Raw genomic sequence first — 22,352 nt, forward strand, 5'->3', positions numbered from 1 at the left:
TCAATGACAGCGACGTGTGACGAAGGTGTCGGCATTTGTTGCTTCTGGTAGTCTCTGCTGCCCTCTAGGCCAAAGAGACAGTCAACACATGCGGTGTATACACATTAACAGCACATGATATTTCTGCACATTTATTGAAATCTCCTACATGTGTGTTATTTAAAGAGAAACTAATCCCAACATCTCCTTGTCATCTTGTGATTCTGGCTCCTGTTCCTCCAATTCCTTCCTCTCAGCTCGGCACTTATTCAGGCAGACCCCACACAGGACGCTCTCCTCGACCATATAAAACCTCTCTGTCGTCATGAGGGACTGGCGACCGGCTGCCTCCTTGGCGAGGATGGGGTTCCTGGCCATGTTGACCTCCTGTAGCTTGTCCAGACTGGAGAGGCAGCCGGGGAAGCGGATGAATCGGTTGTCGGAGAGGCTGATGTGGCAGAGCTCCTTCAGCGCGCCGATGGAGGAGGGGAGAGCATCCAGCTGGTTGATGCACAGGTTGAGCGTGTGGAGGTTCTTCAGCAGGCCGAGCTCGCTGGGGAGGCTCGTCAGACGGTTGTTGCACAGGTTCAAGACCAGCAGGTTCCGGAGACGGCCGATAGCCCCGGGGAGCTGCTCCAGCTGCAATGAGCACAGAAACGCAGTCTGAATGGTGCAATACACCGATTCATACTTTCAATTTTTTCTAGATTTGTTGAGCAACTGTCCCGAGGGCACCAGACCCTCAGGGGGCCGGAGGGCTCAACATGTGGTGCATGTGTTCATGTGTTTTTAGACTCCAAGCCCAAGTCGAAATAACCCCGATGACATCATTGAGGTTATTTTGAAATAGTTGTTTGGTGTCATACATCACTCAGTCAACAAAGTGGCCTTTTGAAGCGTATTTTCCTCAATTACCTGTAGCCTACCATACTCACATAGTTGCTGTGCAGATCCAGAGCACAGATGCTGATGAAACTGTCAATGAAGTCGGGGACCATTCTGATCCTGTTCCTGCTCAGGTCCAGTTCATCCATTACACACAGCTTCTGGATGCACTTCGGCACCACGGCGAGCTCCTTGAAACTGAGATTCAAACGACGTTTGCCCTCCAGCGTCACCTCCACGCAGTTCTGAGCCGCTTTCAAGGCAATTGTCTTCCCTTCGGCCGCTATTCTTTTCTTCCCCATGGCAACTCTGCTGTAGGGAGATACAGCACAGTGACTGGGTCTGCAGTTAACACCATTCACTAGCGTGTTTCGCAACAAACGCCGGCTGTTTTAAACATATTCTTGGACATTTTGTGATGATAAACAAACTCTTTGATTCCCTACCAGCACTAAGAGTCTGCTTCCTTCGATCCAACACACTGAATCTCCGATAAAAGACAAAAGAGACTCCCGACACGTTCTGCAACTTGACCTCTTGGCCTCTTTGTCCAGCTTGAGAATCAGAAAAGATTTGTAATCCAAACACAAGTCCGATTGTTGTTAGCGAAGGAAAGAGCTGACATGCTGTGCAGTGGCTGCCCGTCAGACAGACTCACGCGCCGGAGGAGGGATTTGTTTGCTTCTGTTCCCAGGCAACTGCTGTTAGCTCTCAGCAGACTTCATGGCTGTGACCAGCGACAGCAGGACACTTTTGTACTTCCAGTGTCTGTATTCAACACCAGAACGTACATTTCAAATGATTACAGCAACTGTTTCTAGAATTCTTGTGTTTTAAAGACAAATAACATATGAACGTGTCGATGTGCGTCACTGATGGTTTCCAGGTCTCTGAAAAAAGCAGTGAGACGAAATAAAATACAAATTGAAAAACATTTTTTAATCAAAACTATTATTAAAGTAAATATAGCTACAGCAGCTACTGTATATAGTATACTGACCTGCTGAACTCTGTGTTTGTAAATAGTTTTCACCAAGCTTTGATATGATTGCAGTCGCATGGCTGTAATGACACTCTCTCACTCACTCACGCACACACACACACACACACACACACACACACACACACACACACCTACACACACACACACACACACTCGCACACACACACACTCGCACTCTCACTGAACGTAAAGGCCACACAGTACCTCCCTACTACCAGCAGGCGGTGCTGTCTTTTTACAAGTCACAGTGTCTTTTCAACTCTACCTTGAAATGAAAACAGCTCCCAGTCGAACACTGCAAAGGGAGGCATCCCTGCAATTTAGATTCATTGTTGTTGTTTAGGAAAATGGTGCAGCCCATTTTGTTTTTGTTATGTTTTATAGTTGAGCTACAGAACAGCATCAATAAAACTCTGCATGACTCGAAGGTTTGCTTGAGTGGCAAATTCTCAAAGTAAAAGCAGTGCAATTTAACATGAACCAAACTAAAATCAGGTCACTTATCACACCACATCAAGAAGGGAATATGTTTCGCATGTAACCACATACTTGAATTATGGCAATAAATGTAATTATCCCACAGAAAAGAGAAAATCTGCTTCGGTTAGAGGTTGGATTCCAATGTGTCTGTCAAAGCCGAAGCAGCAGCCATGTAGACTGTGGAAAATGTAGCCACAAAATGCCATATGTTTTGTAATGTTAAGCTACAGACAAAACCCATTTACTGAATCCCTTTTTGACCAGACCTGCTCTTTTGTCGATGTGGATTTTTTTGTGTTTTATGTGTTTTTTTTCAGTCTTCGTGAAACAGCAGGCGACAGGTCTATACGCCTGACTCATTTCCCTCAACAGTGTGAAATACAGGTCAGTAGACACAGGACACACCGGAGCAAATGGTGTTGTCCTAATTGAGTAAGGCATTGCACGCAGCAGTTCAGATTACGTCTGAAGATAAGAAATGTGAGCAGTGTGTGTCTGTGTGTCTATTTGTGTGTGCGTGTACATCAAAGCACTTTTGAACAGGGTGAGAGAGAGAGAGGCAAAGAAAAAGAGAAAAAGAGAGATTAAAGGAAGGACGTCATTTAGTTTCAAACTGTTTTGGTTTTAACCCTTATTCTTATTCCCTTATTCAAAACCTTCAACATGAAACTGCTATTTCCTATAAACATTACCAAGCATTTTAATCATTTGTACACAGTACTAGCAGAGAATACACAAACAAGGGTTAGCTAGGGTTAGCTCCTGGAGCTAACAAACGTAGATAAAAAGCTAAACAACAAATGCGACTGGGATAGTCTTAGCTATTTTCACAAGCGAAACAACACTCATACAAGGTTAGCGATTATAGCTACACAGCAAATTCAATTCAATTTATTTTTGTATAGCCCAAAATCACAAATCACAAATTAGCCTCAGAGGGCTTGTTAATGCTAGTTAGCGAGTGTTAGCAAGATGGACCTGGAAGTGTGATGGCTAAATGCCATCAAATATGAATATAAGCAGAATACTTTGTGAGATAAAATGTAGCAAAATTGGGAAATGATTACGTCTATCTTTGTTCGATACATTTTGACTTTTGGACCGAGACAATTAGAGCCAAGGATTATAAACCTTGTAATGGCCGTGTATCACAGAATAATGAACACATCGTCCAGATATGTTTGTCTCGTGATTTGCAGTTCATCTCGCAAGGAACCTATTGTTGGTTGGACTTGAGCGACTAGAAATAGTTTGCTCAAGACAAAGAGACGTAGACATGACAATAAAAACAGACCCAGTACTGACGTCATGTACAACATCATCCTTGTACTTCATTTACTAGCTTGCCAGCAAGGATTTCCTGTGTTTCACTCACTCATTTCCTTCCTTCCTGTCTTCTTTCACAGCTGCTTGACAGCATTTTAACGCACTTTCCTGGTAGTCACCGCCATAGTTTTGCACACAAACATATCATGAATGTCTTGTTGTTGCTAATTCACACAGCAATGTTAATAATGAATGCCCCTAAGGTTTCCTCAGTCACCAAAGGCTTTGGTAAAAACATGAAATATGTATTTTTTGATTTTGTTAGTGTTGTAGTGAAACACTAAACACGACACTTGACTTGAAAACAAGTCAGAACCGGAGTCTTTAAACATCCACACACAGCAAAAACGTTGAAAGCATCACATGGTGGTGAATTGTCAGCAACCACTTCTCAGTCTTGCTCTGGTGTCATGCTTTCACTTCCTTTTAAAACTACTTGGACAGGATAGAAGACGATAAAGTTTGAAAAAGACTGAAAACAGTGGGCAGTTGCCATGCGAACACATCAAACTACCGTATACGAATTGTGTGAATTGCGAAAGATTATTTATTACATGCTAAGTCAACATTTAACACATGAAGTTGTATACGGATCACATGAACGGTGCCAGAAGGAAGTGGCTTTATCCCGCTCAGGGTCAGACACATGGCTCCAGAATTTGTCACAAAAACATTGTGATTCTTCCTCTCCAGCGTGCTCCTGCACACTTTGTCCTCGTTATGAGCTATTGTTCAGTCCTTCTGATCCGAAACAAGAGCAAAAGTTGCTTTTTGTGCAGAGATGAGTGATAGCTTGTTGGACGTGTTTAGGAAAGCTGGCTCCGCGGGGGCAGAGGCGTTCATGTGTTTGTCTGAGCGTTGAATGGAAGTGGCTTTCCTGCCCTCTAACTATGTGACCGTTGTGTTGTCTTTGCCTCGGGGCTGCGGGTTCAAAGAGCTCCTTTCCTTTCTGTAAATGTTTGTCCACGTTTCATTCAGGAAAGCTGAACGTGGACTTGACAGAATGTTCACTCGGTATTTGAGAAAGTGTTGTTGGGGGCGGGCGAGTCAATCAATCATGTGGTAGTTGTTTGAATATGACGAATGCAATGACTGAGCCAGGTTTTTTTCGGCCCTGTGCATACAGAAGTATCTTTGACTGTTTTAGAGCCTACATTATGAGACATAAAGGGACAAGTTTTTACTTATGACTGCTCATCGATTTCACGAACTCACCAGAGGAAATGAATTTGCATCTACAAATTGAATATAATCTCAAATTAAATATAGAACTGAGGTAGGACTTGCATTTGCATAAAGTGTCTTTCTAGTCTTCCGACTTCTTAAAGCGCTTTACACTACATTTCAACATACACCCATTTACACACTGATGGCAGAGGCTTCCAAGGTGCCAAACTGCTCATCAGGATCGAATCTAAATGCACATTCACTCACACACCAATGGCACAGCTTTCGGGAGCCATTTGGGTTTTAGTATCTTGCCCAAGGACACTTCGAAATGTGAATTTGAGGAGCCGGGGATTGAATATTTACATACACTCTCAGTGAGAACAGTATAGGTATGGCAGTAGTATAAAGAAAGATCTAATTCCCTCACCGGTAATCTAACTCAGGCCTCAGGGCTGAGTTGACACGATCTTACTTCCAACTCGTCAAATACAACAGCTCGATCAGTGGCCCTACGCATCGAACTCTGACGCTCTACGTACCCCTCGAGCGTCAGTTCTTGCACGTGTCCATTTCCGCCCGTCAGATGCATACACTGTCTTTTCAAAATAAACTTCTGTGTTCACAGGAAACAACTTGGTTGGGTTCAGGCAACACAACTGCTTGTCTAGGTTTCGGAAAAGATCAAGGTGTAGGTGGAAATAAGTATGTTTGTTACGTAGTTAAGTAGGCTATGTTACGCAAGTGCCGTAGTTACGTTACGTAACTCAAGAGAACATTGTCTTTTGGTGTCATATGGGACACAAACACCTGGTGAAAGTCCTGTGTTTTTTGACCCATTCGTCCACCCCGACCTCCTCCGTACGAAGTCTTTATTGCTCTTCACACGACCTAACCTGACTTCCTGTATTTCTCCTGCCGTAACTAAGGCCATGTAGAGCGTCATAGTTTGACATGTTGGGCCACTGACCAAGATGCCATGTTTGAGGAGTTGGGAGTGAAAACGGTATGAAAACAAAGCAAGTCCACGGTGCAACCAGATCCTGACTTCATCTGCTTCACAATTTACAACTTTGCACACAATAACAATCCTGAAAGCTGTTGTGGTATGATGTCATCATTTTGGGGAACCCAAGGGGCTAAAAGGCAGCGTGCCGGTGAGCCTGAGACAAGCTGTTTTTCATTAGATCTGCTCGGCCTGCAGTCCCACGCAACAGCAGAGTGAACCGTAATGAGAGGCGACGGTCGCCCTCACTGCAGACGAGTAAACCTCGTAATGCCTCATCAGTCACTTTGTGTCTGTCAAACAAATCCAAGTGTGAGACAAATATGACAAAGCTGTTGGAGAAGAGTAAACAACATTATTTACCACTGTTTTTAATAAAGGGCAACTTTTAAAAAAAGATATATTTACCTGCAAATGACCATATTTAGAGATTTCTTTGTGTGTTCATCATCCAGCAGCAGAATGCGCTTTAAACCTTGTTTTCCTGTTTTTTTCTTCCCTAGTCTTGGAAAACAAGTTCTCTCTTTCAAAATTGATGACCGGACATGTTCACAGGCTCATTGGCACTGAATCAGTGGTTCCGGTAAAGAGTCTGGTTTGTGTGGACATGACCTTAGAGTAGCCCTGTGTACTTATGGAGGGTGCAAAGGAGGAGGTCGCTCCTTTTACTGACCGTCCAACACTGGACATTGGGACCAAGTTCTTACGGAACATCCAGTTCCGAGCCTCAATCGAATCTCTACTTCCTGTGACTTCCACTCGCTAAAGTCTTTCATTATGCTCCCTTCTGCCTCGAGGCCCTGTGTAGCTGTGCATTACTGTCACCACACCGGATGTGTTGGGTTGTGGACCGTGTGCTCACTGTGCATTGTGTTTCTGTGGACTGAGATGATGGCATGCAACGAGCCCAGACGCACGAAAGCTCTAACAATAGGTTTTGTTCGACTGCTTTACTGGTGACATCAGCTGTTTCTTTTAAAGGGAGTGTCTGCAACGCCTGCTGTGTTGTGCCCAGACAGGAAACAAGCATCAGTGTGTCCCACACTTCCAAGCCTTTACACAAATGTGGATTTTCCTAAACCTGTTTCTCTCCTTTGTAATCCCTGCTCTCCTCCTTGGGCTTCCTTTGCTTTCTTTTCCAACAATTCTGCTTAACCATTGAGAATTATTTACCTTACTGATCATATTTTATTGCTATTGAAGCACTTCCTTCCTTCCAAACTTCTACTGACCTGTCCTTTTGTCAACTCCATGTGTTTTCTTTGCGGGTGAGACATTTTCACAAGACCTCTGGGGTTCCTCTTGTCCCACGCACACAGTGAGCTTCCTCTCTCTTTTCCTTTCCAAAATAATTTGGAGGTTGCAAGTAAACTAAAGCCAACGTTTAAGTCTCCCCCGCTCATTACAGCGCCTCCACCGCCACAAGAGGAGCTGACACCCATCCAAGCGGCTGCAGCCCGCTCATGTCTCCTCGTTATGTCAACGTGGAGGTGAAACACAAGAGGAGCAGGGGAATCTGAGCTTTGCAGTTAAAACATAGATATCGTTTTAACTGATGACTGACAAGGAATTCATATTAATAGCACCTGGACGCATTTTTATGTAAATGATTGGCCCTTATATGGTCACATTGTGCTTTTTATGTTTGAAATTCTGCTCATTAAGCACTTTGTGACTAATGTCTGTGAAAAGCGCTTTATAAATACATTTGACTTACTTATTTACTTACTTACATACAAAGATCAAAGCACCTCTCTGGCTGCAAACTGCTCACACACTTATACATTTATTTCACTTACCGATACACGCTGTACAGATGAAATGTACGAAATGAACAAGAGAAGAAATGCTGGAATGCTGATGAATGTAGAGGTCGGTGGTGGGCAAAGAGAGGGAAAGGAGAGAGGGAGAGGCACAAGTCTCACACATGGTTCTAGTTAGTGGACTCCCATTACGGACAACGTGGTCTGGAAGGAACTTTATATTTCACAGTCTAAGGGCAATTTTAAGACACTTCTGCCCGTCACTGAAAGGTCGCTTTCAGTCATTTGATACATGGATAATACACACGGTGCAACTACATACATAAAAGACCAACAATGGACAATTGGAACGGTGACAAACAAAGGTCGATATAGTGGTTTGAATTGAAATGTAACATGCAGGCAGGGGAACGGAGAATGTCAGAAGCCACAACCACCAGCTTGCTGTAGAACTGTGTTGTAAATGTGTGGTCCTGTACTCTCTTCATTGGGAGTTTTCAAGTGTTACCTCGCTGGCAGCTGATTGAGGCTACAGCACACTATTTGACTTTTTCTGCATTTTCTAACAATGGATAACTTCTGTCTTTGTCAGGATCCAGGATCCCTGTCTGACCCGGTGTGTGTTTCCCCTGATCTCCTCTCCTCAGGTGTCCTGTCATTCCCCTGTTTGTTATTGTGTGCCATGTGCTCTGTTTGTCCTCTGCCTCCAGACACCTCCCATGGCCGCACCCTTGATTGTGCACAGCTGAGGGGACACTCCAGCCGATCACCTCCTGCAGCCTGACACACCAGACTCAGGGCCCACTAATGAGTCCCCTGTCTCTATATAAACTCTGGTCCTGCAGTCTGGGGTTGTCAGGTCGTACCGTCTTTCTGTCTCCTGTGGTCTTGTGTTTGGGTCCTACCTGTGAACTCCCTTGACAGTCTTTTTGTGACTGGAAACTATTTCATCACACGAATCCAATAAATGTCATGTGTGAATCAGCTGTTAGCCATAGTTGCTATAGTACTACATAATTCTAAATATCACGTTTTACAGAAGAGTCAAATCATTTTACTCATGAACTGAATACTCTTTAACTACCAGCTGGTTCAGCTGCAGCTTAGCTAGCTTAAGGTTTGACAAAAAAGGGCCAAAACATGAACTTCAGCATTCAGTGGAAAGTAAGTCTTTGTATTTGTCAAGGGCTCCATCTGCATGGATAACTCCACATTAGATGGTGGAAGTCTTTGGGGAAGGGAGGGATCCGCTGCCTTTGTGTCTGGGTTTCAAGTTCACTGTTTGAGAAACTCTCCTTTGCTTTTCCGTGCCTGAATCCAGAGGATCATTAAATGGAAAAAAAAGAGGCTTAAGCTATTTTACGCTCAGATTCACGGAAAGTGAGAAAGCAAGGAGACCGCTCGAAGGTATGTGGGATGACAGTCGATATGTACACTCAGACTTATGGCATTAATCTGAAATTGTCCAGACACAGGTCTTAAGTTTGTCCCCGTTTGTAAATCAGGTGTCACAATTGTTTGCAGCCTTTTGGATTATATGAAAAAATAATAAAGTATATGCCTTTGTGCAAGGCCTACAAGGACGTTTAGCCTACATCTAACTCCACCTTTGTATGTATATGTTCATGTGTCGCTAACAGCCTGTTACGTTGATGTTGGCACCAGATGAAACGGCTCGCATGGTCTCAGTACTTCCTATGGGGGGGCTAATTGTCAACTCTGTGGAGTTGTGGTCACAATAAACTGCAGTCTGACACACTGAACTTGTGATGCAACACTGGGAACACACTAGATGTAAATCACATCTGAAAATGCATTGGTTCACATCCATAACAACGGATGTCGTAAATTAGCTTTGTATCTCCTCCGTGAATCTGTTTTCTCTCGATGGGGTTCCCCACAACTGAGTTTAACTGGCGGACTTAAGAGACGTTAGAGACTTAAGGATATCACAAGAATCAGTATATGGGCTGTCTAAAATAAGTTGTATATTTGTAGGCTATTTCAAGAATTAGTTTGTCATTTTGCGAATTAGCTTCGATGAGCGATCCATAACATCGGTACATTAAGCATGACACTAGAGCCGGGAGGCAATTAGCTTAGCTTGGGAAAACGGGAATCACAGCATCATTTTTTCCAAAGTTAAAAAATGCACCTCTAAAGCCCACTAATAAACTAATTGTATCATTTGCTTTATCCACACACATACAGACATCGGAAAAAAACCACTTTGTGGTTGAGAGAGTTTCTGTACATTCCTCTTTTTTTACGGTAAACAACCGCAAGAAACAGTTACAGCACCCATTTCCCGAGTCATGTTAGCCAGCAAGCTAGCTAGAGACAGGCCAAGCTTCCACTCTTTATGCTAAGCTAAGCTAATCACTGCTGTATTCCCACGCTTCCACTCTTTATGCTAAGCTAAGCTAATCACCTCCTGGTTCACTATGCTTAACGCACATGAAAGTGGTAAAAACTGCCTTATCTAATCTTTGGCAAGTAAATGAATAATAATTTACTAAAATATCTTGTTTATTAATTTCAAAACCTTGAGTTGCAGCATTATTCTTATCTGATGGTTGCATCATCTCGCTTTACCTCCCTCACCGAACCTGACTCTCAATGAACTACACGCCACAGGAATACAACCTGCCGATATCGGATTGCAACCTGTTTGATGTGGATGGGAGGGCTTCGATTAGCCTGCAAATTCAAATCTCCAATCCGATTGTCACAATGGACAAATCTGGTCTAAATCAGCACAGGCTTCTATTGTGTTCCTAGTTTAAGCGACACATGATTCAAACATGGGTGCAAAAGAAACATTCTACATGAAATACGCCAGCAAAGAAAACATTTCCTTTTGCATCCCGGTCACATAAAAGGAAGTCATACCAAAGAACATAGAAAATCATATGTACAATTGGTTCATAATCGTGAGACATTACACATGTTGCCCTTCACAAAGCATTTGAATACAAAATAATACAGACTATAAATAGACAATACTTTACATGAGGCACAGGTATTAGTGGTGTTTGTGTGTTTATCTCATAGCTGCTGCTCCCCAAACTGAATCTGGGCGTACACGGTGCCGCTACACGACGCCTTGGTTTCCGGAATTGGCTTCACCAGATCCAGCTCTGCGTAGGTCAGGTTCTCCTCCACTATCTTCGGCTGGAGATGGAGGAAGACGGCAGAGGAAAATAATGATGGAGGAGGGAGGGGCAAAGGAAGGGAAGTGGTATCGTTAGAAAATGAGCAGGGAGGTTGAGAGAGATTCTTTTTATGAAGAACTCCATCATTTGTCAGTATATGAATACAGACAATACATCTTTTGAACTGGTAAACAGCAGTTAAACAGCAGTTAGCAGGCAAAGAATGGTAGACTCCAACAATGCTGCTGTTTTCCTCTCGTCTCTCCATGGTTTCAGCGTTACAGCATTGGTTTGGTACATGTGAGCAGGTTTTGTGTAGGCGTCACCTTATAGGATTCTTGGGTTGAGGTTGCCAAAATTCAATCAACTCTTGCCGCATTCTATGCCATTAAAAGGCCACGTTGCCACAAATTCACTTCATTCCAGTGACAATTGGAACCAAACTACACCTGGGTTATGTGGCACAGTTTATGACATTTGCTGGTACTTTTGATTACATGTATTCCTGTCACATGCTGGTTGCGCTTCATTATATTTGCCACGGAAACACTAGCCTGTCACTATGAATGCCTTGCTTGGTACGGTTAGTTGTAGGCAAAAGCTACCAATGCATATGTGCTGTTAGAAAAATGTTCTCCAAAGTGATACGCGCCACACATATACTACATATGTGGGTTTAAAACAGGCGACGGTGATCACTGGTAGATTCCTGATTATTTGGCTGCAATAAAGAACGAGGATCAAGTCAACGATGTATGAAAAGAATGCATAGAACTCACCAACACTACTTTCCTTGGTTGTTGTTTTAAAAGTTTGGGTTTCCGTGTATTGTCTCCAATGGGTACTGCAGGGACAAAACAAAGGTCAATGCTTTTGCAGAGATCTGTTTCGCAAATATAATGTGTGTATATCTCTCAATCCATAACCACAAACTCGACGTGCGCTCCCGTTCACGTAGTGTTTAGTGCAGCTCTGAATAATGCACAAGAACCAGTCAACATTTGGCTTGAAGCTGCACTCGTCTGTTTTTTTCATATTAATAATGGATCAAATAACTGTGTAATGTTAGAGGGGTCGCCTCTAGTGATGAACCCACAAAGAATTATCACCTGGACCTGTTGCCCCACAGCCTATTATCACGTTTCATCGACCATTACGATGGTACTTAACTCAAAATAACTTTCAAAATGTTTCGTGTTTTTTGCTTCCAGTGAAAAGAAGGATGAATTACATTCCACAATAACTCAAGAGTTTATATGTGGAAGGGGCGGATGTTGACCTCGAATGCCAGCACATATTCATGTTTGGAAAGCAAACAAAGTGAACCAAGAGAGTAAACCTCAGTGTGGACTGATGCTCATGCTCAGCTATTTCTGCTGGTGACTTGATTTAATCCTGCAAAATGATCTGATTCAAAAGGATGTACAGTAAATGAGCTACTTTGAGCTACCGATGACAAAACTGTAGATGTGAATGCACCCAGAGACTGATGTTTACCCTTTGCTGGTATCTCTGGTGGAATCTCCTCTTGGTAGTCTCTGCTCCTTTTCTTCCTGTACCTCCTCTCCTTCTTCGGCAGAGCGGGAGACACATTGACCACACTGGTGACTGTCTCGCCTGAGCTGGAACGAGAGCCGATCATCAGAGGTTCAGTGCAGTTAAGAAGACCCGAGTGTTCGTTTGCTTTTATGGCAATGCGTGAGGCTGTGTCAATCTTACCTGTTCTGAGGGCTTTTGACCAAAAGGTAATGATCTGCAGAGACACAACACATTTAGAAACATGACAACAGGTATGGAGATAAAGGTTACTGTACCAAAGCAAACCTCTAAATGCAAACTTGAGTTAAGAAACAGGATCACGGTCAAAGGTCAGGGGAGACTTCTCTTGATGTTGCTGCTTACCTTTTAACCTCTGCTTCCTCTGTATGTACTGGCAGCTCACTGTCACCGTGAACATGCACATACACATCAAACCCACTGAGCAGATCAGCACTGCACACAGATACACATCTGAAAAACACAAACATGTACACACACACACACACACACATCAGCCTCATGTCTACTGCTCCACTATACACAATACAATGAATGTGTTGCTGAGCTATTTAAGGCACTGTGCTATATCCTTTGGTTTGGGCTATTTTTTGCCACACACACACACACACACACACACACACACACACACACCTACATGCACACATGCGTTAAACATATGACGTCTTACCTTCAAACAAACTCCACAAGCTTTCTTTGGCCTTGGTGGCCGGTAGGACATGCACTACATGGAGGGAGAGGGAGAGAGAGAGAGAGAGAAGCATGTTAATAACTGTGACGTACCCGCCGCCTGATTGCACGCTGGCTAGAGTTTAAATAAAGCTGATTGTAGGAAGACAACGGGCTGAGATTGGACTCCTCCCTGCTCGATGGTGTCTCTGAATCACAGTCCAGAGGCTTCATCATCAACCTTTGCTGACCGTCGCCCTCACCTTCAGAACAGACTGCTGTGGTGAAACATCTGTTTTTGTTCCTTTTGGTAACCTCAACAACATGCACATTAAAATATTGACAGGAACATTCAGATCCCAGTCTATTTCATACAGGCATAAATCAGCCTTTCTAAAATTGAGAAAACACAGTAAACACAGCCGTCTAACTGTGATGTTTCATAATCGGCATTTCCACAGAGGCCGACAAAAAATGTACTCTTGCAGTGTGTGCAGAATGCAGCATCAACGTGGGCGGGTATTTTACAAAGACTTTAAATGAATATATTATTATTATTGTGGCAGGTATTGAAACAGGCACAACTTCGGGCGTCTGGAAATGCAACAAAGATCCCAGGAATCGAACGGTGGACAAAAGCAGACTTCTTTTTCATTTAATTTTTTCCCAGTCGGTGACCGTTTATGTGGCCAGTTTAAATGACTTCTGCTGCCAAATTTGATCAGATATAGCCAGCTAGCTCATTAACGCTAGCTCCTTGAGCTTGTAGCTAGCTCAAATACAGTTATAACTCTGCAAAATATCTTCATACTAAATATTTGTAATGGTTGCATACGTCATGGACGTATGCAACCTATGCATAATCTCTATGCATAATTACTGGCTTGACTGGCAAACTTGCTATAAGCATGCTTCAGATGATTCCAAAACATATCTGCACTGTAGGAGCTGTTACGTGGATCCTCCCTGCATGCATTGATGCTGCGTTTGTACTTTAGACAAGTCTTGATGTACCAAAGTAAGAGTATCAATACCTAAAGCTCCAACAAACTAAAGCACAACTCGACTGTCTTTCAACTAACTTACCAGAAGCTTCCTCAGGATTATGAAGAAACAAACTCTTGTATTTCAAATCAGGGATTGATTTCCTGGAGTAATACTTAAGCAAATGAGACATTGGTAATTCCTCCATAGATGAATGAAAGGAGGAGAAGCTATTTCCTGCTAGTTATTGGGAAATTTACATGTAAGGGAGTAGATGCACACTAAAAGTTAAAAACCTAACTGAACATTTTGGACTGAAGCCGTGCGGAACATCCGAACCATGAATTAAAAAGTCTCAAACACCACACAACGCTGTGGGATGTTCAGTTAAACAGCCTGCAGTTCAGTTTCTTCAAAATGCTGCATCATGCTAACACCTCTCCGGTCAAACTGCTCATTTTCCTACAGGATAACATTGAAACGACCAGCAATAACAGGGTACCTTTATACCAAACTGCTGACAGCACAGCGCTTCTTTCACCAGTTCACAGAGCGCTATGTTAAACAATGCCAGTTCAGAAAGTAAAATGCACCAAGCAGCGGTGCCTTTTGGCCAAAGAGGTGAATTCTCCTCGGAGCTCTCAGATGATCCCTCTCTGCTGTGAACTGGCTCTCAGTTATCAGTTGTTCTTTAAACCAAGGTGCTTGACATTTTCACCTTGTTTCAATACTTTCCTTAATCCTTTTCTCTAGACTGTCTCCATCTCCACTAACCCTACACTGCCCATATGTGCCTCACTCAGAAAACAACTGGTTGTGGATTATTACGTACGTTTTGCTAAATATTTACTGTGCAACATATGAAAGGGTTTGTCTGTTAAAAGGTTTAGGACTATGCTCAATCAAAGCCTGTGCTGACAGGAGAACCTGAGGTGAAAACACAGAATATCACATTCACTCGCCAAGCCGGCTTTTCAGACTTTCAAAGATTGCCACCAATCGCAAATATGAATCAGAACGACACGGACAAAAGGAGAGGAAGAGACGAGAGACGAGAAACGGGAAAAACAGTCTCGCAAACTTGACTCATATTTGACCAGCGCCGCCTAGTTTGACAGTTTGATCATTCGTGAGCTTCACGAGCAGTGATTGACAGCTGCGTTAGAGACTCCTCGGCTCTGATTGGTTGGATTTTCCTCCAGGGGCCGTGAAATCGTTTTAATGCCAAAAGGAGGCAGAGGAACCTGATTCTTTCACAGGCTGCCACTGTCACTGACGGTTTGAGCAAACATGACAAAAAGTTATTTTTATTAAAGCTACCAACCGTATAGCTTTAACTGCAAAAGCCATTCACTGTAAAGCTTTTGTTTCTGAACACAAATTGTATATTTTGTAAAGAATATCAAAGACAGAAGTCATACAGTTTCTCAGAAGTGTTAGCCCGATGAATGTTACCTCATCAGTGATCTACACAGCTTAGTTTGGTTGTTTTTGGCAAAGCTTATGTGAAAGGCTTATTCTATACGACACCGCCAACATTGTAATGTTCCCTTTTTGTTCTATTACCATCATTGTCCATGAAAATCTTAAACCCACCAGTGTATGTAGGTAATAGTACCTGTAGCATCTACAGCAAATGCATTTGCACCGTTTCTGAGTGGAATCATGTACCAAACAGACTTTCTCCCGCGTGTTTGAAATGGCAGCTGATTGAATTCAGAGGCCGGCCCTTCTTTCACACTCTATGAATCACAGCGCACATCTCGATAACATCTCTGACGTTTATGTGGTGTTTTTGACACGGGTTCTGTGCGGCTCTGTCAGTGCGGCAGCTGTGCATGTTGGATTAATCAGGAATGGGATAAATCTGGTGTACTCTATGGCATTAAACTGGCTTTCATCCCCAACATAGAAAATGGCTTCTTTTTAAAGCAACTTTTGAATGGCTGACGACTACATCGGACGACAGTGGAAGTATTCAAACACACTACCTTTTGTTCGTCCAAGCCACAGAGTTGCATTCATTTGCAGACTGTTTCAGATTTGAGGCTCTTTGTTTTTTGTCCCCCATCAAACCCAATTCTGTAAACATCAATACACAGACTGGAGTGAATAAACCTCTGTGTCTTCACCATCGACTGGGTCAGTCACTGCTCGGATTGACTGTTTTATAAATGACTAGAGACGAATGTAAGTACACAAAGCTTTGAATAGTTCGCCCTCTAACTTCCTGCTGTCTCTTTGCATCTTTTCTTCTAACAATTAGCATCATTCAGTACATCTTACTCACTGTGTCCCTACTATGGTGATGAACACAGGCCCTTTTCTGTTGGCTTCTTAAAAACAAACCTCTCCAGCGATGTCTGTGACCCACGAACTGCAATATTTCAGATTTTGTCTCGTGAGGCTGCCAATACAATACCCAGAGTCCCATGTTCGTGCTGTACTTAAACCCATGCCACATCCGTGTGCCGTGCACCTCTTGGAAGCACGCATGTTAACTTGCAGTCGCCCACACGTGTTATAGAAATACCCACGAGTTCGGTTTGTTCATGCCGAGAGGAGGCTGTGTCCACACTGTGCTCTACCGAAACCCTCCGGCCTCTATGGATGTGTTTATTCCAGCAGTAGTAAGTAGAGTAATGGGATTTTTGTGAGATTGTGGAAACACCTGGTCACCTAATGTTATCCGACCGCAGGAATTCCAACACTTTGACGTCTCACAGGCACACATTCGTGCACATAAAGGCTCAGCCATCTGCTGTTTGTAATGTGAAGTGTGGAGCAGGAGCACCGGTCCCGGAGGGGCTTTAACCCCTCAGCTGCGTAGCTGATGTTTATCATAGCTGTCAACTGTTGCTGTGGATACTGGGAAGGAATACCACCGCCTGCTGGGACGCTGGGCAGAGCAGTAACGTTTTCCAGTGTTGATGGCCAGTGCTTTATAATTACTCAATCTAGATTCTGGACATTGTTTTAATTCATATGGTGACAAAATTGAACAGTTTACGTCTGATTCATTTTGTTTTCCATATTTGTACTGCACTTCCTTGGATTGAAATAGCTCTCCGCATCCTTGACCACGAGCGGTTAAGAGTGACGACAGCTGCCCACTCGACTGCCACTGCAGACAAACATCAGAACTTCACCTTCACAACTATCTCTTGTTCCAATTCTGCTGAGTCTCTCTGGACTCTGTCTGTTCTACATTTGGGAGGGAAACTCCATGTCTAGGCCAATGTCAACAGCTCTCGCTAGGGACTGCGTGTCAGACTTGGCCGTGGACGCCCCGAAAGTCACAGCCTGTAGGAACGCTTCCATGGAAAATGTGGTGAGCAACGTCCAGTGTTGTTTAACACTGACAGCAGGCACGAATATGAACTGTCTTTAGATTGTTGCAAGGATTAAACTGTGTCCTGCACTCATTCCTGAGATGAACCACCAAAACACACTTAACTAATTTCACATGAATGCCTCTCCAACTGCTTTCTGCTGATCCAAACCTACAACCAAGCAATTAGGGTTTCTGCATGTTCTGTTATAAATGCTTGGTGTTGGTTGTGTCTGGGATAAATGTGACACATTTCCACTCAGTTACAAACAGTTAGAAACAAATCTGGATTAGAGTTAGCATCACGATTCACAAAAACCCAAACTTCATCTACAAAAGCAAACACAGAAGAGGACATCCCACTTACAAATGTAGACATCTGCCCCCACTTCCGCACATTGTATTGAGGTGAAGCCAAAGGAGGCTGGAAACGCGGTTTAGAGATCATACACCCCCCGAAGTCAATTAGCAGCCGAGCACAGCCACAGTTTGTTGGTAAGAGAGAATCCCAGCTGTCAATCATTACGTCACACCAGCTTTTTATTGCATAAAAACCAAGTTTGAACATACATCAGCGTGATAAGAACTACCTAAATGACAGAAACCGTCTTTGGGGATGAATTATTGTGACGTGTAGTTGGGTTATTTAGTGAGGACCATGTCCCATTCGTTAAAATGGAGGGAGGGTTTAAGACCCATACTACAAGTATGGGTCATCAGGGGGCTATCAGCCATCAGGGGGCTATCGAGATTATTTTGGGGAGCTGCCATATCATCCATCTTTAAAGTCAATGCCCAATCCCTTCTCCTGAAATGTGATTGTCTAATCAATAGCAACTGTAACTCGGCACATTTGGTCAGTCAGGCTTTGCGTTTGTCTTTTTTTCCAGCCTTTCCAAAACCCACAAACACAAGAGCAAACGTGTAAAGGATACATTTACCAGTGTGTTTACCTGCTCGAGCATAGTTTGCAAATGTTAGCAAGCCGTTATAAAACCCAGACAGCAAAACTACGACAAGTACTCCCCGCTTTGTGGAAGCCAGTCCTGGATGCTATCAGAGTTTAGGCTAACGTAAGCAACTCAGCATGTTTTTCATCCAAATCATGCAGCTATGGTAATCTACGTACTGGCGACAATCATCATTTCAGCTGCCCAATTGATGCTTGCATGGCTTTAAATAAGAATCCAGCTCTTGTGTAGCCTACCTCTATCTACAATAGAGGACCCTTAGTTTAAAAGAAACACTTGAACCATTGTGTGGTAAACCTGCCCTTGTTATCATTGCAAAGTGCACATTTTGGAAGGAGAGAAAGCTTGACATAGGCTACGCAAAGGGAAAATTCTCCTCTCTTTTAAAGTGTGTCTGGTTCTATGAAGGCGACGGGATTGCTGGGCAGTATCTGGGACCAGTCGATTTGTCATCCGTTCCGTTGTGTGAACGTCTCATGTGCCAGCGGTGGCATTGAAACCTCACATTCTCTTTGCTCACTCTCCAAGATCATCTACTCAGTCAAAGCCGCAACTCATTACGATGGAGGACCCTTTTATCTGCGGACTTGCTCCCAACCAATGACATTTCCCCTCCCAAACCAAAAACAGGACAGCGCTCCTTGAATCCACTTCACGGCCTCATCAGCCAGATGGATAACATCATCCAGTTGTGGTTCAAGAAAGTGCTGCTACTGGAGATGCAGAACTGCTCCCCTAAGACAAATCGTTTTCTTCTGCTATCTTCAGTGTATTGTCATCGCAAGTTTGGCTTACTTGGGGCTCTTCTTTAGCTCAGCAAGCCTATAAACATCGCCCAATTTGCTTTAAACTGACATTTCGAGAGAGGTGGCACAAAGAGCCCCTTCCCTCTCCTTCAGATCCAGTCATATTCTGTCATTTTGAGTTCTAAATGACCTTATAAGAGAGTTACAAAGGGCATCCAAGCTTCTTCAGAAACGCCTCAAACACAGCTGGAAACTGCTCAATAGCTTTCTGTTGCTGGCCGTGGAAGATCTCTGCAGACCAACCTGGCATCTGTGTGAAACTTTTTGCGGCTTCAACAGCATTTTCTCATTGCTTCTGTTGTGGTTTCAGAAATAGCTGTTAAGTCACCGCCCTGCACCCTCAAAAGCAGTGATGTCATCCTGTGAGAAACTGGGCTACAGCTACTGGCTTCATCTACCAAGAGTGACTTGGAGAAGCCCACTGCCAGAGGTTCCCCACCTTTTTTGGCTCAGGACCCCAAATTTGTTCCCAGCTCCACTTATTCAATACAATAACATTTCTTTGCTGTTGATACTTTTCAAATGAAAGACATGAATCTTGACGAGTCCCTCAGCACAGTTGACACTGATATCTGTTTAAACTCACCGTCTAAAATTCGAATGTCTAATTTGCATATTGGGAAACCCCACATTAGGTTGCAACTCCAATGTCCTAATAGTTTCAGGCGATTTGGTAACACAATGCAGGGATTCCCACTTGAATATGTCTTCATTATGTGCATACAATTATGTATTATTTCCTATTTTTGTGTTTCCTCAAGTAAAGTGACACATCATACAACTTGTGTATCATTTATTAATGAGATTTTTGGTCAAACTGGTGAGAGGCAGCGGTTGGTTTGCGTGAATGTGAGCACTCTGTTCTTCCATTGGTGTGAACCACTAAGATTTGATGTGTTTGTCTGATGTTGGAATCTATTATAACTGAAGCTGACCATGCACCCTGTCAAGGAGCAAACTACAAACTAATACCTTTCATTCCCTGTTTCAAAAAAGGGCTTTGGGTAATGCATTCGTGTCTGAAACTCTGTACGCACTATTTTTCCATTTACAAAGGTGGAAAGATGGACACTTTTGCAACTCAACAAATGTTAAACAGTGTGATGCTGACAGACTGGTTGCTTGTTGAATCTTCCAGTGATAAGAAAAGGACAGGAAAAACTAAACGGTAAGTTCCGCCCTTACCTCTGAGCTCAGTAGCGGCGGTGCGGTTGGATGAGGCCTTCCAGCGGTCCTGGTGCTTTCTAAACTCCTGCACCCGGCACATGTAGAGCCCCCGGTCCCGCTCGGACACATTCAAGATGACCAGGTGAAAAATCTTCCCCTGCTTCACCACCGTCAGCTTCAGTTTGGGCCACGGGAAACTCTTGGTGTAGTTGCCGTAGAAACGGGCCTTCCTCATGTTGACGCGGGCGATGAGGAGTTCGTCCTCCGGCCGGCCCGTGCCCTCTGGCAGGAAGGTCCATTTCACCACTGGCAAGGCAGCGTTGCGGCGCCGCTGGGACACAACGCAGGACAGAGTGACATTTTGACCCTCCTGGGCCACCGTGAAGGGGGAAGGGGTGATGGTGACGTTGATGGCCAAACAGAAATCTGGAGAAGAATTACACAAGTCCTTTTAGAACCATTTGTAGCACGTAATATTAAGATGTCTGGATCTCTTGGATGACTGGTGATCCCATACCTGATACTACAAATCCCTTATAAACTGAAGAAGCTGTCAGAGAAGTAGATGCAGGTTATGTCTTAACCAAACACATGTGAGGCCATGCTCCTCTCTTGTTTTGACTGCATATTGGTTCCATCAACCCTTTGATTTTGACTTTAAACGCATTGAGCTGTTTTCTGTCTATCAATTGTTTTGTCTATGCCACAGAGTGTTGGCTACACTGTAAAAAACAGCACCATGTCAAACCAAGTGCTGAAACTGAATACTTTATTGACTTTGTTGGATTGTTATTTAGGTGTTGGAGTGTTAAACCCCATTGACTTAACTGAGAATTTAAATCCCAAAACAGTAGAATCAATATGTCCAGGTCTTGGCCGCGCCCATCTTCGAACATCAAACCATCATTTTGATCTCAACTACACACCTATAAAGTCAACTGCATTTTGCACTGTTGCTATAACGGTGACACAATCTGTCCACAGACTGACATATAAACCCCTGGCATAGTACTCAAAACCATCTCTGGAGTAGTTCCCAACACAGTAGATGTCTCCCGGCCACATTTTGTCATGATGACTCACACACAGTCACACAGGTCGAAAACTATACCAGCGTTGCTTTTGCAGCTGGTAAATATTGAATGTTAGAAATGTTGACATTTTACAGCGTAAGACGCTGTGGGTCCAAAAATTCTAAGAATTTTTTTTGAGAAGTAAAATCTTTGTCATATCGTAAATCCATGCAGTCCATATCTCCAATGAGGTTGCTGTTGCTCAACAGTCTGCTTCTCATCACGCTGACATACGTGTTTTCTTTCTTTCCACATGTGACGACATACGTCCGACGAATACTGAGGAACAAAACTTCACCGCGGCATCTGTTGCATGACCACATATCACTGTACATTTGTCCCAACCTTGAGCAATTTGTAATAATAATAACCTGTTTCTACAACACACAAACTATTTACTGTCACACAGCTCAGATGCTTTCAGCTCAAAACATACATTGAAAAGTTTTGTCTTTCATTTCGGTTTTGAGTGACAGAACTGACGAAGAAAAACACATCTGAGTGGCTGAAAAGTGTTGTCTCGGTGATCCATGTTGACTTTGAACTCTCAAACTGTTCAATCAAATCAGCTGTTTTGACATAGGATCACTGAAATCACCATGAATTGACTGTACAAGTGAAACAAAACGCTTTGTTCCACTTCAAAAAGCACCAATTTTCACTTGTGGAACTTCCTCTCATCTCTGCAAACAGACGCAACTTTTATAAACGTGTTGTTTTCTTGCAAACATTACCCTGCAGTCTCTCTTGGTACTATGTTTATTCGAGCACAAAGGCCTTTCAGTGAACAGACTTTCTTATCGAGTGTTCTTCATCTCCTCACCCATCACCCCCGATGTCCTCTCTGATTCTCAGATGTTTTCTGCAAAGCCTCTCTGAAAAACATTTTGTCTCCACCACATCCACTTTGGTATGAAGCAGAACTTTTCCTACCTCCAAGCAGTGCTCGAGTCAGGAGAGCGAAGACCACAGAGGAGATCTTCATTTTCCACGACTGCAGCCTCCATAAACTCCCAGTTAAATGCCTCTG

General features: G+C 43.4%; 2 protein-coding genes across 3 annotated transcripts; both read right to left on the reverse strand.

Annotated features, from left to right (window-relative positions):
- lrrc18b (leucine rich repeat containing 18b) lies at positions 1-1,390 on the reverse strand (the record flags this gene model as incomplete). Its single annotated transcript, XM_079293947.1, has 4 exons — positions 1,311-1,390; positions 915-1,176; positions 182-618; positions 1-64 (listed from the first exon to the last, which is right to left on the reverse strand). Exons 2-4 carry the CDS (start codon positions 1,164-1,166, stop codon positions 1-3), a joined length of 753 nt encoding a protein of 250 aa, XP_079150073.1. The 5' UTR covers positions 1,167-1,176; positions 1,311-1,390.
- Positions 1,391-7,625: 6,235 nt separating this feature from the next.
- On the reverse strand, positions 7,626-22,352 carry vstm4b (V-set and transmembrane domain containing 4b). 2 transcript variants are annotated; one of them, XM_079294001.1, is made up of 8 exons: positions 22,256-22,352; positions 20,268-20,675; positions 12,992-13,045; positions 12,667-12,774; positions 12,484-12,517; positions 12,262-12,386; positions 11,544-11,608; positions 7,626-10,783 (listed from the first exon to the last, which is right to left on the reverse strand). In XM_079294001.1, the coding sequence occupies exons 1-8, from the start codon at positions 22,305-22,307 to the stop codon at positions 10,658-10,660; spliced, it is 972 nt and encodes a 323-aa protein (XP_079150127.1). In that variant the 5' UTR covers positions 22,308-22,352; the 3' UTR covers positions 7,626-10,657. The 2 variants fall into 2 exon arrangements, with proteins under 2 accessions (XP_079150127.1, XP_079150126.1); XM_079294000.1 differs by having other exon boundaries at positions 12,262-12,381; positions 22,256-22,328.

This window comes from Melanostigma gelatinosum (genome assembly GCF_949748355.1).
Source record: "Melanostigma gelatinosum genome assembly, chromosome: 21".
Classification (NCBI taxonomy): Eukaryota; Metazoa; Chordata; class Actinopteri; order Perciformes; family Zoarcidae; genus Melanostigma; species Melanostigma gelatinosum.